Below are 15,592 nucleotides of genomic sequence, written 5' to 3'. Positions count from 1 at the left end.
TCTCAAACATCCTGAAGTAATAGCCATATCATTATATTTTAAATTTGTTTATTAGTTAGAGTTGGTTAATAAAACTAGATATTCCCTCAATTCGGGGGATCTTTCGTGTACGATCCATGAGCCTATAAATAAAGAGCTTAAGACATCATTTTGGGGGACTTTTGGAATCCTTCTTTTGGAGACTCTTACGTGGGGATTCTTGGGGATATTTTCTGAGAGAGCTTAGAGAGAGAAAGTTGGTATTCTTTAGAGAGAGAAACTTTGTACTTTCCTAGTTACACTTAAGAAACTCAGTTGACTCAGCTTCATCTAATCTTGAGTGTAGGCTTCATATATCACAACTCCAAGTGGCACTACAACAAAACCCCCTTTCAATAACACATCATTATAATACCACTAAAAAAGCATTATAGTATATATAAAGTAAATGAGTAAAGTAACAAGTGGCAAATGAAAAAAAAAGTGGCAAATTTTCCTTCTCATTTTCCCTATCTCGGACCGAACCAGTCTTCATCTCTTTCTCTCTCTATCTCATTTTCCCCTATATTCATACAAAATATTCTGATCGACGACAATGGTTGCCAACCGCCTTGCTCCATCGTTCGAACCCCCAACTTGGATCATCAGGCTCTTCCAACATTTTCCTCTGAAGAAGATGAGGATATTATTAAATCAGTAGTGGAGGGTAAGGTGTCGTCCTAATCGCTAGAGTCCAAGATCGGAGACTGTAAGAGAGCTGCCGCGATTCGACGTGAGGCGCTTCAGAGGACGGCAGTGCTGCAAAATGCCTGTTGGGTACGTCCAGATTCCGGTGGGGATCACGGGTCCATTGTTGCTCGATGGGTTCGAGTATTAGGTGCCGATGGCGACTACGGAGGGTTGTTTGATTGCGAGTACAAATAGAGGTTGCAAGGCTATCCATTTGTCTGGTGGGGCTACCTGCGTGTTGTTGAGGGACGGCATGACCAGAGCATCGGTTGTGAGGCTTAATTCCGCCAAGAGAGCTTCCGAGTTGAAGTTCTTCTTGGAGGACCCTGAAAATTTTGAGACACTTTCCATCATCTTTAACAGGTTAGTCTATGCTTCATAAATATCATATGTATATATGTAAAGTTTTATCTATTGTTTGTGGTTTTGGTGATTGAAATTTTAACACGGAGATCGATATCATGTTTTTTTTTTCTTTCTCTAATTTAATATAAATTTGAGTAATAAAGCATGAAGCTGAATCTGAGGATCCGAAAGTATTAAAAGTAAATAAATAAAGAAAGAAAGAATAGAAAAATCATGTAAAGGCTGAATCTTTAGTCAATATACAGCCGTGAAGTTTCTTTCAAATGTTAGATTCATCGAATAGTAATGAATATTAGATTCGAACCATTTGTCTTATTGGGTTTTGGTCATCGTCTCCAGGTCTAGTAGATTTGCTAGGCTCTAGGGTATTCAGTGCGCGATTGCTGGAAAGAATGTGTATATCAGATTTACCTGCAGCACGGGAGACGCCATAGGGATGAACATGGTTTCAAAAGGAGTTTAGAATGTTCTTGATTTCCTTCAAAACGACTTTGATGACATGGATGTTATTGGCATATCTGGTTAGTTTTTTTTTTTGGATTATTATATTTATATTTTTAGACCATTTAGTCACTTTTCTTTCTTGTGAACTTGTCAAATTTTTCTTCAACCTGAGTTGTTGCTGCTGTTCCTTTTTTCAGTTATGTGCAGTAATACACCCCCTATATTCATATACCTTGAAGATGAACTCAAGGAAAATAAAACATTTAAATAATCAAATAATGAAATAGTTTAATTTGGCAATAAGTTTCAAGACAATTATTTTATTTGATTGCTATTTTGGCTTGTATCCATTCATTTATTAGAGAATTGAACTGTGTCTTTTATTTTATTAGATAAAATAGAAGCGAATAGAATATCTGAGTAGTATCTGCTCAAGCTTTTATTTATTAGGCTAACTTTTAATGTACTAAGGAATGCTTATGTAGAAAATTTTATTTATTAGATTCAGCATGCCTATTTACTTGAAATAGAAAAATTAATATGAAAAACTTAATGTAAAGTTAAAAAAGAGTTGAGGTTCAGTCAATCATTTTGTTTACAAGAGAGCATAAACATTTATTTTTGTAATGGGTTTTGTGGATTAAGTTGGGATCAGATTGTATACTAGTTTTTTGTAATGAATCCACTTATGCTTGTTTGTTTTTATTGAATAGCCGTTACCACTAGTTTTCTGAGGCCATAATTTTATAAATTAAAGGGTGAAAAGTGAAAGCTTTCCAATAAGATAACAATATATGTATATATTGTTAGACAATATAATATTACATGATTAGTTTTCTGTTTCTAGTTTGTTAGTTTTGTTAGCTTCAGTTGTATTCAGTTAGACTGTTACAACTTCCATCTATTTCTATGTTGTGTATTGCTATCGTTGTAAAGTTCTATATATAAATAAGATTTGCCTGAGTCTCAAAATCTTCTTTAGAGCTACTTTTTCTCCATTTACATTCTTGAATTAACTGTTATCACCCTATGCTAATTTTCCTGGTTTGCTTTGCTTTTATCTTATCCACCCATGGACATTTTGAGTTTTTGAGTTTTTTCAACTTTTTTTTTATCGAAAAAAGGAGTATATTAAAAACACATAAACAAATTACAATTGCCAAATTTGAAACACCACCAAACTTACAACAAACTCAAAACAGAGACTAAAATACAAGCCAAATCATAAACTCCTAACCAACTCAGCAATTGATTTCTTAGCCAAACACTATTGACTCAAATAGCCAAAAAATCTAGCTTTCAAACTCAAACTTAAACTTATCATTGCACCAGATGCCATAAAAGGCCACCCTCCAATCAAATAAGAAGTGCTTTTTTAGGTTCCCCATATAAACATATACATATATTAGTCTTTATATATCTAGAACAATCCAGCTGGAATGAAGAGCTGACTTTCTCCCTCAAAGAACCTAATGGAGTTTTGAATTTGGTAAGTTCCCAAGATTTTGAATTTGTAGCTATCCAAATCTGCCACATAGTTTCAATTTCAAGATATAATTTAGTTTGGCACTCATCTCTGCTATGTTAAATCCTAAAATTGTATTTTGTTTAGCCATTCTGAAGTTGCATATTGTTCAAGTCTTTACATAACTATGTTTTAGATGGACGTCAATTGTGTACAAACTTATTTTGCTTGCGTTCATTAGTCTGAACTTGAAGTATTACAACTTTCTAATTGATAGCACAACTCCAAAACCTTTATTTATTGTCCCTATATTCTTTTCTCACTGAATATGGGAGCTTCAGCTCTAACTTGTGAGTTTATGTAGCAAATGTTTCACCTTTTCCTTCCTTAAGCCAATTATTGGCTTTTGGCCTTTATCAATAGTTTCAGTTTGCATCTATTTTTTTAATCTTCTTCTCATGTATTCCTTTGAAGACATAATTAAGACTAGTATGTTATATGACCAAAGTTCTTTCTCCCCTTAGGAAGTGTTTGATAAAGACCTCTTGAAGACAGATGACAAAATGGGACAGGCACAACTCAGCCTTCGACCACTTGTCTCTGCTGCTAGACTCAGGCAGATTCTGCAGAACTTCAATGGCGAGACGGTGTTAAGGAAGGTTGTCCCAGATAGTGACAACTGTTTGGTCAGAGAAAGCTCCATCACTTGTGTCAATGGTAATGTTGAGAAAGCTCCATATTTCTTCTCTAGTTGTGAATGTTTCTTGCTTGCTCATTTGGAAAGCAGTTTTGTTCCATAATTAGAAGTATCTACCAGTGCAATTTATTGGCTTGATTGCTTCTAGGGTGCTAGGATTTTCTGAGGTCCATTTAAAAAAAAAAAAATATATGGATGTGGGTTATCTTGATACTAAATGGTATATACTAAATTTTGTGAACTTGTATAATTATTAATATTTATTTCATAGTAAGGTTTTCTAGTTAAAAGTAGATTTTAAGTCAGATTTTTCAATACTTGCTTCAGTACTTTTAATTTGTTTTTGTCTCTCTTCATAGTTTGATGCTGCAAAATTAAGAAAGCTAAGACCAAGTTTCAAGTAGAACGAGGGCTCTATTACTGCTGGCAATGCTTCAATCATAAGGTTCCCACCTCTCTCTTTTCCCCCGCCGCCAATGCTGAAAAAAATTTATTAACTTAGTGTGGTAATGCAATCAGATATATTGTTTCCTATGCCTTCTATTTAGAGGCTTGTACTATCTAAATACTCATTTACTTTCTTGTACATTTAAGCAACTGGAGTGCAACACTTATTGTAGTTTATGCTACAACAAAACTGGTTTATTTTCTGTGGGCAGCCTTTTTCTTATTTTTATGTGTGTGTGACTAGGGTTTCAGATTTTAACTTGCCTTAATATGGTTTGGTTTTTTATCATGAATAATGATGGTGCAGCTGCATTAGTCCTAGTGAGTGGAGAGAAGGCACTTCAACTTGGATTGCAAGTAATTGCAAAGATTAAGGGCTATCCTGATGCAGCTCAGGTACTCCAATGAATTGGCTTCCTAGTTCTATTTTACTGTTGCTGAAACATAGCTCAAAGAAGATTATCTTCACTGGCACCTGAATTCTTTACAACTGCTCCAGCCCTTGTGATACCAAAAGCTATTTCAAATGCTAGTTTATATGCTTCTCAGATTGATTACTATGAAATAAATGAAGCGTTTTCTGTAAGATTTTAGTACTTGTAATCCCTATACTGTTCCTGATTTAGTAAGCATTTTTTTTCATTCATTTATATTTGTCCATCTTCTCTCTAGGTTGTAGCTCTAGCCAATCAAAAGCTGCTTGGTCTTAATCCTTTGAGTTTGGAGAAAACTAGATAATTTCTTTCAAGTTGATTTATTCTTAAGTCTGAAATGTATGCTATTTTAAATGTGATCACTCTTCCATTTTCTGCAATTTGTATAGTCATTCATCTGTCCACAATGCATTTCAGCTTTGCTCCATTTTTTCACTATCCTTATCTACATTTTTTTACTCTTCCAATTTCCAAATATCTCAGGAAAGCCTTAACGTACATGGTGAGGCTGTATCATTGGGACACCCATTAGGATGCAGTGGAGCTCGTATCTTGGTCACATTGTTAGGGGTAATCTATAAGCTTCCCTTCTCTTGCAATGCATTCCTAGTTTGACATTCTAATATCATTTATATTGTTCTCTGGTTTTGTTTACATGTTTTCTTAATGATCTAAAGTCATAGTTCGTGGTCATATCTAAGCTTATGCTTTCTACATATACTCATGTGAAGTGATCTCGTGTTTGTCATTTATTCTTTTAAATTTCTGTTGAGAGTTTAGCTGTGGAATAAAAGAGACATTGGTAACTATGCTCTCTCTGATATATTTTACTTGGAATTTTTGAAATAAGAATAATGTTGTTGCAAGTATTGAGACATAAAAAGGGAAAGTACGGGGTTGGTGCCATATAATGATATTAATATAAAGAAGACGTCACACAAAGGTTCAACTTATTCAATTTCAATACAAAGAGCAGAGTACTTCAAGCCGGCTTGACCAAGTACTCCTCTTAAATTAAAATTTTAAGTTATCTTTGTTTGAGATCAAGTTTTTTGATAGACTATTCTTATAATTGTGTTAATAGTAAATTACACTGATAGTTGTTTTTCAGAGGATGAAAAGTTCTCTAAAAATCTTGACAAAGGAAAACCAAAGAGAATGGCATATACCTCATTCTATAATACAATAGTTTTTAGAGATTAGACTTTAAGAAAGAGAGAACTAGCTTTGTGAGAGAGTTTCTTCAGGACTTCTATTATGTGTGAACTGTTATAATTTGAGTGTGATAGTTCTTCTCAACTGTGTATAGGGTGTAATCTCAGATTGTTGATGCTTAATAAAGACTTATGGTGTAATCTCAGATTCTTGTGCATTATTACATTTGATTCTTCTTACTGTGTTACTGTTATTCTTATGAGCTAGTTTTGCTAATATATGTTTGCCTAAAGTTGACAAGCAAATAATAGTATAAATATATTATATAGTAATAGTATACATATAAATATATATATTATATAGTAATAGTAATAGTATAAATATATAATAAACTCTTTTTTTTTTGTATTTTATAGTAATAGTATTGAATGGTTGGAGTTAGATATCATTAATAATTAATATACATTTATGAATAATATGATTTTTAGCTATTATGCTTTTTAGTTATTCGCTGAGTGATTTTCTTATTACTTTACACAGGTTGTTCATGAGGAATTTGGTATTCTTGAAGGTTTAATGACAACTGTCCGTGCAACTACAGGTTTGTTTTGCACTTTATTTGTTTCTATAATAGGAGAATAGTTTACAAGTTGGTTACTTGACTCTTGTTTCTAATGTTCATCAACACAAAAGACTGTTGATGGCCCATCAATGAAGGATTGGAGAGGAGGCCGTGGAGCTGGACAAAATATCATTCCTAGTTCTACTGGTGCTGCAAAGGTAGTGAAATCTAAATTCATAGGGAAATCTAAAAACAATGCTGTTATATATGAATTTCTAACAAAACAAAAGACTAGGAATCACAGTATTTTTAAAGTGTACTAGGAAGAGGGCATACAAAAGATGTAAGCCAATCTTTTTTGTTTTGTTTTTTTTGGGTAGTGATCTTCTTTTTATTGTTTTTTCTCATGTACAGTACAATCTTTCCAAAGTTTCTTTTTGCTTCTTTCACTTTAACTTTGTTTGCCTTCCATGAAGATTGGGCGAAAAAAGGTCTAGTTGAAGCAGCAAAGAGAAGCTGGTAAAAGGTCAATCCCCTAATTTTTGTTGTGTTATTTGAATTTATGTCTTTCTATTTTTAGTAAAACCTGTAAGTAGTTGACAATTAGTTTGATTCGGGTTAGGATTAACAGTAACTTAACTCAATCTGGTTATTATTCTTGACCACTTTCACATCAACATAATAATGCCAAAAACTTCCCCCTTTCATACAAAAAAAATAGAGAATAGAACTAATACAACAAAAAAACATAAATATATACATATAGATATATATACAGCTTGGTTCATAGAGAGAGAATGTTGAGAGAGTGAGCCAACTAGCCTAACAAAATTTCTATATATAACATAAAAACTGAATCAACTACACACACATACAAAAAATGCTTGTAAATATACAGTAGCATATGTAGACAAGCTTTTAGATTTAGTTCTTTTCATTGCCTCATTTTGTTGGAACTTTTTAAGTCTTGGTCAACACTATCATAACATCTATAAGTGTAAATAGACTTCTTAACAAAACATTCTATAGCCATTAAACTTTTGGTTTGAGCAAGTGTTGATGGGCTGTACTTGAAGCATATATAATATCTATTTTTGGCAAGCCATTATGTTGCTATTGCCAAGTGACACAATTATCTTGCCATATTTTACATTTCAGGTTCTCAATGAAGCTTATTATCATTCATGTATTTTCTCAATATATGTACGCTCTTCAGTGTTTCTGGCTTGTAAGTGAATTTACTTGCACTTGATTCTTAAATTTTATTTTATTCTGTTTTAGCTACATGATTTTGATACGTGCATTGCAAAAAATGAAGAAGCTATTCAAATTGATCCTCACTTTGCTGAGTGTTATGGAAACATGGCAAATGCTTGGAAGGTAATCTTTAGTATCTTTTATGGTTCCACTGTCAAGTATTTAGCCTGCAAGCATCTAATAGACAGTTATTATGTTTCTGCTGCAGGAGAAGGGCAACATTGATGTTGCAATCCGCTACTATTTAATTGCTATCGAGGTTTGTTACAGCCATCAATTTAGTCCATAAGTGGGGTTTTTTTTGTGATGTGTTTGTAATATATACTTTTTGAGTTCAAATTATATTTTCTATTTTTGGCTTACAGTTATTAGTTAACTCCTAATATATTCTTTCCACTGGTGGGGGTGTTTATGTTAATTAAAAGTGTTAATAATCAATTGTTTAGCTGATGTAAGTTGGTGCTTGCTTAAATTATTACTTTAGTGCTGATAAATTCCAGTGAAACTTAACCAACATGGCTAGAGCAAACACTCCAACTAGGTTGTTTTGAAGTATCAGGTTCCTCTGTACTCCAATATCAATGGAACTGCTTTATTATAATTACATTATTATATCAATTTAAATTTATTATTTTGTACGAGTTTGCTCAAACCGTGTACTATTTTTCTTCTATATGTGGTTTTTATTACATGAAAAATAATATTTTTGAAAGGTTAATATTCTCCAAAGGTTTGTTGTAAGAGACATTCTTTGTTGATGACACTGTGAAGTTGACATAGATGTTATGCATCAGGGAATTCCTGAACAGACAAATGTTCCACCAGTTGCCCAAGTTCCTGCTGAGGCAGCAGCAAACTCCCCAGCAATCATTCCTCCAGTGCAAGCTTCACAACCTGCTGCTGCACCTGCTGTTGTCCCTAATGCAAATCCATTGGATCTCTTCTCACAGGTAGCTATTGTTCTACCTCTTAACTTTTGAATTCTCCCCTCAGATAGATGCTCCTTTGAAGTTTGAATTGTATTTTATGATCAGCTAATTAATAAAAAATATTACTATTCTTGAATCAGGGCCTACCAAATGTGGGTGCAAATGCTGGTGCTGGAAATTTGTATTTTCTTTGAAACAGTCAACAGGTACTTGATTTTTTTTCCATTCTTTTTTTCTCTGATCCATATGGAGCTTTACTCTTTTTTATTGCTGTAGTCATGGTTGAATTTTTTTTCTCTAACTTTCATTGTAGTTCCAAGCATTGCGAGCTATGGTGCAAGCAAACCCTCAAATTCAGCAGGTTAGGCTTCTCATAAAGAAACAAAATGCCTGTTGATAGCTTGGTCATTTTGGTGGTAGACGGACACTAAATAGTATTCATGCTACACTTATTGTTTTGCAACCTATGCTTCAAGAGCTAGGGAAACAAAATCCACATCTTGTGCATCTCATACAAGAGCCTCAGGCTGACTTTTTGCCCCTGATAAATGAACTTGTTGAGGGAGGAGAAGGGTGAGATGAATGCAGTTTTTTTTTTTATTATTTATCAGTTTTTGTTATCTACTTGACACATGCTAATTTTTCATTTTTATTATACAATCAGGAACGTTCTGAGCCTGATGGCTTCAGCCATGCCACAGGCTATGACTGTAACTCCTGAGGAGCGGGTAGCCATTGAACGTGTATGTTTCTAATCTTTGTTTAACCTCTGTGTAGTACCTCTCTTGTTTGTGCTTTTATCCAAGAGCCAAGACAGCTACTCAAGAACATTTATTGCATTTTTTTTATTCTTAAACATATAATTTAGACGGTTGAAACCTTTACTGCACTGTTTTATAGTTAATTTTATTATAATGTTTCAGTCAGTTCTATGTATCAACAACCATTTAGATCAATCACATTTTAGGACCAAAATAAATAAATAAATAGTCAATTGAACAGAGGGAAAAACTCTAGTGATGGTTAATAATATAGAAGTGGCTGTTAGACAAAATAGTGCGAAAGACTTGGCACTTGATCATGCTATACATCTGTTGCTCGCTGGTATGTTTGCCAAGTGTATGTGTATTGGTTCTGGTTCAGTTTTCTCACCACAATCACTTGAGTAGACAATGAGGGACTGCTTTTGAGTACTGCCCTTGGGGTATGTTCATTTCTTCATTTATTGATTCTTTATGTTATTTTTCTTCTATTTCTTATTTTAAAGTGTTATTTGTTTCATTTGGAAAAACAGGGGAGGCAGTATTTCTGGGTTTTCAGCACTACATTTTGGCCCTTGGAACTGCAGTGATGATCCCTTCTTTCCTTGTTCCTTACATGGGTGGTACTGATGTGAGCTCATTTTTTCATAAAAGACCAATATTTCTTTTTAAGCAAGAAATTAATATAGTTTGTGAGCGGATCCTTTAATGTTTCCTCATACTAATTTTGCTCATCCTCTTTTCTTTACTAAAGTGATAAAGTCAAGTTTTTGGAGTTGTTTATGTATCAAAGTTGAAACTTTGTTAATGATTTTATGAACCATCTTTGAAAAATAAAATTTCATCAGGGTGATAAAGTCAGAGTAGTACAGACTCTACTGTTTGTTGAAGGTGTAACGTCCTACGTTTTTGGGTACCTTTAAACGACTCGGGTCGGGATTTTTCCCCCGGGTTAAGAATATTATTTTAAATAATATTATATTTTGTTTGTAAGTATTCCATGAGTTATTGCTAGCCAAAATATGAATTTTGTGATTTTAAAAGTCAAGATAAGACTTTCGGTCCTGGACCGACACAAAAACCCTGATCGGGTAAAAATCTCGGAAAATAAAATGAAAAATCATGGCAATTATATTTTGGGCATAAAATACATTCATAAAAGTTAAAGTTTGGTCAAAAATAATAAACCTAAAAGAAAATGGAAATTTTAGGGCATTTTGTGTTAAATGCCTAATTTTACCGAAATGGGGAATTTTATTCCATGAATGGACCTTAGGTTAAATTTTACTATGTGATTAATTAAATTAAATGTGAGAGACATTTAATTTAATTAATTAATGTTAAGTTTGGTGATTAAAACTTAATAAGAGTGAAAAAAGGTGTCAAAAGCCAATTTGGACTTTTCTTCTTATGAAACCTTTATTAACCTTTAAAAAAAAAAAAAAAATGATCATATATGGCAAAGGGGTGGCCGGCCATGTGGTGTTTTAGAGTGGTGTGAACCCAAATTTTTATAAAATTTAAATCCCATTTAATTAAGAAGTCAAGTGGGCAAGTGGGAGGAAAACACTTGAGTGTTTTTGAGATAAATTAGATAGTATATAACTCTTCCATCCCTCCCCAACCGACCACACCACTCTCTCTCATTCACTCATCTGATTTTTGAAGACCTCTCAAAGTGTTCTCTCCATTTTTCAAGCCCAAGAACACCAAGGAAACTTTGAGGCTAAGTCTTGGTCTAGGAAGTATTTTCCCCAAGGTAAACCTTCACTAATCTAGGCTTTTGTAAAGTTTTAAGCTTAGAGTTTCAAATAGCTAATTAACTATGTTGTTGAGGGAAGTTGGTTAGGGTTTTTGAAAGGTTTTGGAGGAGCCAAAGCTAATAGGAAGGTCCAAACCTTAAGCAAGAACACCAAAGAGGTAAAAAGTTTACTTTTGATGATTTTGTTGTAGGGTTTTTAGTTTTAAGCATTATTTTGTATATCTAATGCTTAAAGTTTCTTGTTGGTGATGTAATAAGGTTATGGTAGTTGTTTAATAATTTTTATGATGCATGTGTATTGATTTTTGAAAATGGGAACCAAAACCCCCAAGGGTTTTGTAGGATACCCTAAAACAAAACATGTTTTAAGCTGTGACTTCCAAGGGGTCAAGTAGCCACTGTATATTGTTTTTGTAAAATTAAATTGTACTGTGATGTTTTTGAGATTGAGTACATAAAATTGAGCTTTTGAAACACTAAAAAATGTTTAGAAATGAGTAAGTTATGCTATTTCAAAGTTTAGGTAAAAAAATTGTTTTTTCGTATTCTTATTTTCGGAACCAAGTTTGGACAGCCACTGTATAGGGAAAATGAACCCAGTTTTTTCTAAAATTTTGTGGACATATTTCTGGCATAACCTATTAGTCCACTGTAAAATTTGGTAAGAAAATATTAAACGGTTTGAAAGTTATTAACTGTCAAAGTTTGGAAAAAATAAGGACTTGAAAATAAGGTCATTTTTTACCTCATTGTTGGAAAATGATTTCACCAATCAAAAATGCTCATTTTGACCTAAGATTTTACAAAGACCTAAATGGCAAAACAAAAATGGAATTGGGAAATTTTGGTAACAATTGGGTTAGTAAATTTCAAGATATGAACTAACGAAGTATGTAGTTAAAAATGTGAAAATTAAGTTTTTCACACTTAGTGTAAAAATGAGATTTTGGAACATAAGGTAAAAAGTAAAATTTTGCTTATTTCAAGATATAAATTGGTAAGTCTTGAAATCATATTTTCACTAAAATTATCTCTTTGAGTTTAAATGAATTATTTTTATTAAAGAGTTTTTATTCTTTCTAAAAATAAGAGATTTAATTTATTAATAGTTAATAAATTAAAAGAGGGTTTAAAACCCTATATTTTGAGAAAATAATTAAATAAATTATTTTCCTAGTAAGTAAAATTGATTAATTGCTTTTGGAAAATTAATTAGTCAAGATGAGAAATTTATAACGGTTTTCCTAATTAAGACAAATTAGGCAATTTTCTTAAAACGGTTTTTAGATATTAAAACCTTAAGAAAAATAAAAGGAAAATTTAAAGAGTTTATTTTCTTTAAAAATAATTAAGGAATTTATTTGTATTTTCTGGATATAATACCGGCTAAAATCTTACATATTTTAACCGACTAGTCGAAAGTGCGGGTTAATAGCGATACCTTGAAAGAGTAAGATTTTTAGCGGGTTGTGGGGAAATACCATTGTGATACCCGAGCCTAGGTATCGAGACCTTAGGATAGGTCTCCCCGAGACTTAGGGTTTAGTCTCGAATATTTTGTATAACTTTCCTTAATAGGTTTAAAACCAAATAAGGATTGTAAATCCTTACAAATGACTTTTATTAAAATGACCAAACTGCCCAAAATAATAATAAGGAATTATTAGTGCTATAATTAATCCGAGTATACTGTATGGATAACTACAGTATTGGCTAAGCGTAACTGGACTGAACGTTGGAGGGTGAAAACCTGCTGAACGCTAAGGACTCCAAGTAAGTCAACTTATATTGTATGGCTGCAACATGAAATGATTATTGTCTTGTATGTTAGTATAGGGATACATGCATATATATAGGCTGTCATAGAAAGTTGCTTAGAGACGTTAGTCTAGTGAGTGCTGATTTAGAAAATATGAACGGTAGAAGTTTGTCATATCCTAGACGGTTGATCCCCGTCACACTGCTTGATTTTATTTATGTCCGGTTCATTACCGCGACGAGTGGCCATGAGATGAGGATAAGCTGGTTAAACCTAGGGGCGCCAAGATAAATGGGACCTAGGGGCCCTCATGCTTACTTAATCATTGGACGGTTAGAATTCGAGCAAGTGCTCTGATAAGTTATTCCCGGATAGCAGCCGTGAATATTGGCCATTCCGTGAGAGTGCCTAGAGATACTAGGGGTTGCTAAGTTTGAGTGAGGTTGAACACCCTAGGGGCAGCTGCTCACCAGCACCACTGATTAACATAGAAGTCTCCGTAAAACCGTGTAAATTGGATTACACTCTTGAATAAGTAGCGATGCCCTAGGTAACACGATAGTTACCCTTGATGAGAATATTTATTGGCTAGATCTTAGTGTGGAGACTCGGTTCTCTTTTACAGATTAGCAATTATGTTGGAGGGCGCGTTACGCATGAATTGTTAGAAACTGTCGAGCGTTGGTCTCGAATTATGTTGTGATATAATATATCTGCTTGCTCTGGGATTTTCTGAGTGCAGGGATATAATTGTTGATAAGATATAGTTGTGATATAATATATCTGCTTGTTCTGGGATTTTTCTGAGTGCAGGATTTTTATCTAGTTACGAATTAATTTATCATTGGTTATCAGACATGACCATAAGTTTGCCAGGACGCTTTAGCGTTCTTGAAATTGATTGTGTAGGGTCCGGATGGGTCCGGAACCCTAATTCTCTACATGCTTTGTTTGAAAGTTGATCTTACTAAGCGTTTTCGCTTACCTAGTTGTTTCATGTTGTAGGTAAGAGCAAGGGCAAGGCAGAGCAGTGAGCGCTGGAGTCTTCCTTGCAAATGTACATGTGGACCGACCTTTTGGGAAGCCTTTTTATTTTTGGAAATGTTGTGTAATTTTCCTAAACTAGGCTCACTCTAATCTTTATAAAACATGTTTGTAACTAAATGTTAAGTATGGCCATACGACTTTTTTAAAAGTTTTTTTTTCTATGGGTTTTTGAGACATTTTGTTAAATGAAAACATTTATATTTCCGCATTATCGAGTCTTGAAAATCCGGGTCGTTACAGAAGGAATTAACACACTTCTTCAAACTCTCTTTGGAACCAGACTGCCTACTGTTATTGGAGAGTCTTATGCATTCATGGTCTCTATTATTTCTATCATTCATGATTCATCATTGGCTAGTATTGAGGACCCTCACATCGTAAGTGCAACCCTTCTATTCTTGAATAAGGAATTTCCTTTTCCTTGATATCACTAAAGCATTCTTTTTATGGTATGACTTCTTTACTATCTATGTGTTGTAAGGAAGCTTACTTTTCTTATACATTTTTCTAGAGATTTCTCAACACCATGAGAGCAGTCCAAGGTGCTTTGATAGTAGCATCAAGCATACAGATTATCCTATGGTATAGTCAAATTTGGGCCATCTGTTCCTGGTAAGATTTATCTATCTTGGAATTAGAGGTAGTTGATTCAGGTATAATGCTGAAACCTGAAAACAACAGTATAATAGCTTGTGATTCTTGCTATTCAAATGGTTCTTTAGAGGGAATAAAAATTGGATGGTTCCTATTCCAAGGGGGAAAACAATGATTCCTTTGTTTTTAAGTGTCAAGTGCAGTACCAATCTTTCAAAATCCTGATATTTCTATGCAATTTATGGTATTGAACTTGGTTTGGTCACATTTTTAGTCTTACTGAACCATTTTCTCTAGTTCAGACATGATATGGACTAGTCCTTTATGAATGCTGAATGGAAATTTGATCATATGGTCCCCATGCATTTTTCTGTTGAAATATGTTTTACTGTACATTGGCTTTAAGGTCTGTTAACTATTTTTTGCACTTTGGAATTGGCACAAATGGGAATCTTCAATTTGTTGTGTTTTGATTATTTAAAAATTTGCCAAGAGTTTCTTTTCTTGATAGGCTTGTTTGATTTTTCTATAAATTTTTTGGTTTACCTTGTTCTTTCTATTGATATTTTTTTTTCTTTATGCTCTAGGCGGTATGTTTTGCTTTAATGGGCATTGGCAGCTCATTTCATGCTCAAGAAACTACTGCGAGTGGGTAATTGGAGAGTCGAGTGTGGTAAATACTGTTCTTTTCCTGTGTACTGTGTTATGTTTGGGGTCATTTGGGACATGTTACTTTCTGATTCTTTTGAGATCTGCATGTAAAAGCCTCAACTTATCTGTTTGCATACATTTGTTGAAAACATCAGGTTCTGGCCTTCGGGTACTGTGTGACTTCAGGCCATCAACTATAGAGGTTAACATAACAATAAAGCTTTTACTTGTGTTGCTTTTCTCGATAGTGGAGTTTTGTTGTCTCAGTTCACGTTTTGGTGGCATGATAGACATGGAATCTGTCGAGGACGTGGCTAATATTTCTAATGTGTCTGGGATTACTACCCATTCTTTGCAACTGTATAGTCATTGTTGACCACTGGACCGTCTCCCTACAACTGTACAGTCATTGCAACTGTTGTTTATTTCTTTGTGTTGAAAGTAGCAACTTTTAACTATGTTGAATATTTAAGACTCCTTGAATACTTAAAGAACATTTTGTTGTTGATGACAGTGTTGAATGTTTTAAACTAATTTGTGGATTGTTAATACAA

The 15,592-nt window shown here is 33.6% G+C and overlaps 2 protein-coding genes across 3 annotated transcripts; both read left to right on the top strand.

Moving 5' to 3' along the window:
- The first annotated feature begins 1,418 nt into the window (after nt 1-1,418).
- On the top strand, nt 1,419-4,116 carry LOC133813210 (protein C2-DOMAIN ABA-RELATED 11-like). 2 transcript variants are annotated; one of them, XM_062246860.1, is made up of 4 exons: nt 1,419-1,595; nt 2,943-3,007; nt 3,508-3,700; nt 4,040-4,116. In XM_062246860.1, exons 1-4 carry the CDS (start codon nt 1,574-1,576, stop codon nt 4,042-4,044), a joined length of 285 nt encoding a protein of 94 aa, XP_062102844.1. In that variant the 5' UTR covers nt 1,419-1,573; the 3' UTR covers nt 4,045-4,116. The 2 variants fall into 2 exon arrangements, with proteins under 2 accessions (XP_062102844.1, XP_062102843.1); XM_062246859.1 differs by lacking the exon at nt 4,040-4,116 and having other exon boundaries at nt 3,508-3,798.
- Nucleotides 4,117-4,415: 299 nt separating this feature from the next.
- On the top strand, nt 4,416-7,844 carry LOC133817493 (acetyl-CoA acetyltransferase 1-like). The gene is made up of 5 exons (XM_062250034.1): nt 4,416-4,523; nt 4,677-4,709; nt 5,045-5,131; nt 7,560-7,658; nt 7,744-7,844. The coding sequence occupies exons 1-5, from the start codon at nt 4,416-4,418 to the stop codon at nt 7,822-7,824; spliced, it is 408 nt and encodes a 135-aa protein (XP_062106018.1). The 3' UTR covers nt 7,825-7,844.
- Nucleotides 7,845-15,592: the final 7,748 nt, after the last annotated feature.

Source organism: Humulus lupulus, chromosome 1 (genome assembly GCF_963169125.1).
Source record: "Humulus lupulus chromosome 1, drHumLupu1.1, whole genome shotgun sequence".
NCBI classification, from domain to species: Eukaryota; Viridiplantae; Streptophyta; class Magnoliopsida; order Rosales; family Cannabaceae; genus Humulus; species Humulus lupulus.
The sequence above is the reverse complement of the archived record's forward strand: the minus strand, read 5'-3'. Positions and strand labels throughout refer to the sequence as shown.

Excerpts from the sequence above, each read along its gene's own strand:
- LOC133813210 (XM_062246859.1), top strand. The coding sequence starts at position 1,574 with ATGGATGTTATTGGCATATCTG. Across the intron at positions 1,596-2,942 it reads GGATGTTATTGGCATATCTG|AACAATCCAGCTGGAATGAA; the intron begins GTTAGTTTTTTT and ends TTATATATCTAG. Across the intron at positions 3,008-3,507 it reads CTAATGGAGTTTTGAATTTG|GAAGTGTTTGATAAAGACCT; the intron begins GTAAGTTCCCAA and ends TTCTCCCCTTAG.
- LOC133817493 (XM_062250034.1), top strand. The coding sequence starts at position 4,416 with ATGAATAATGATGGTGCAGCTGCATTAGTCCTAGTGAGTGGAGAGAAG. Across the intron at positions 4,524-4,676 it reads GCTATCCTGATGCAGCTCAG|ATTGATTACTATGAAATAAA; the intron begins GTACTCCAATGA and ends TATGCTTCTCAG. Across the intron at positions 5,132-7,559 it reads TCTTGGTCACATTGTTAGGG|CTACATGATTTTGATACGTG; the intron begins GTAATCTATAAG and ends ATTCTGTTTTAG.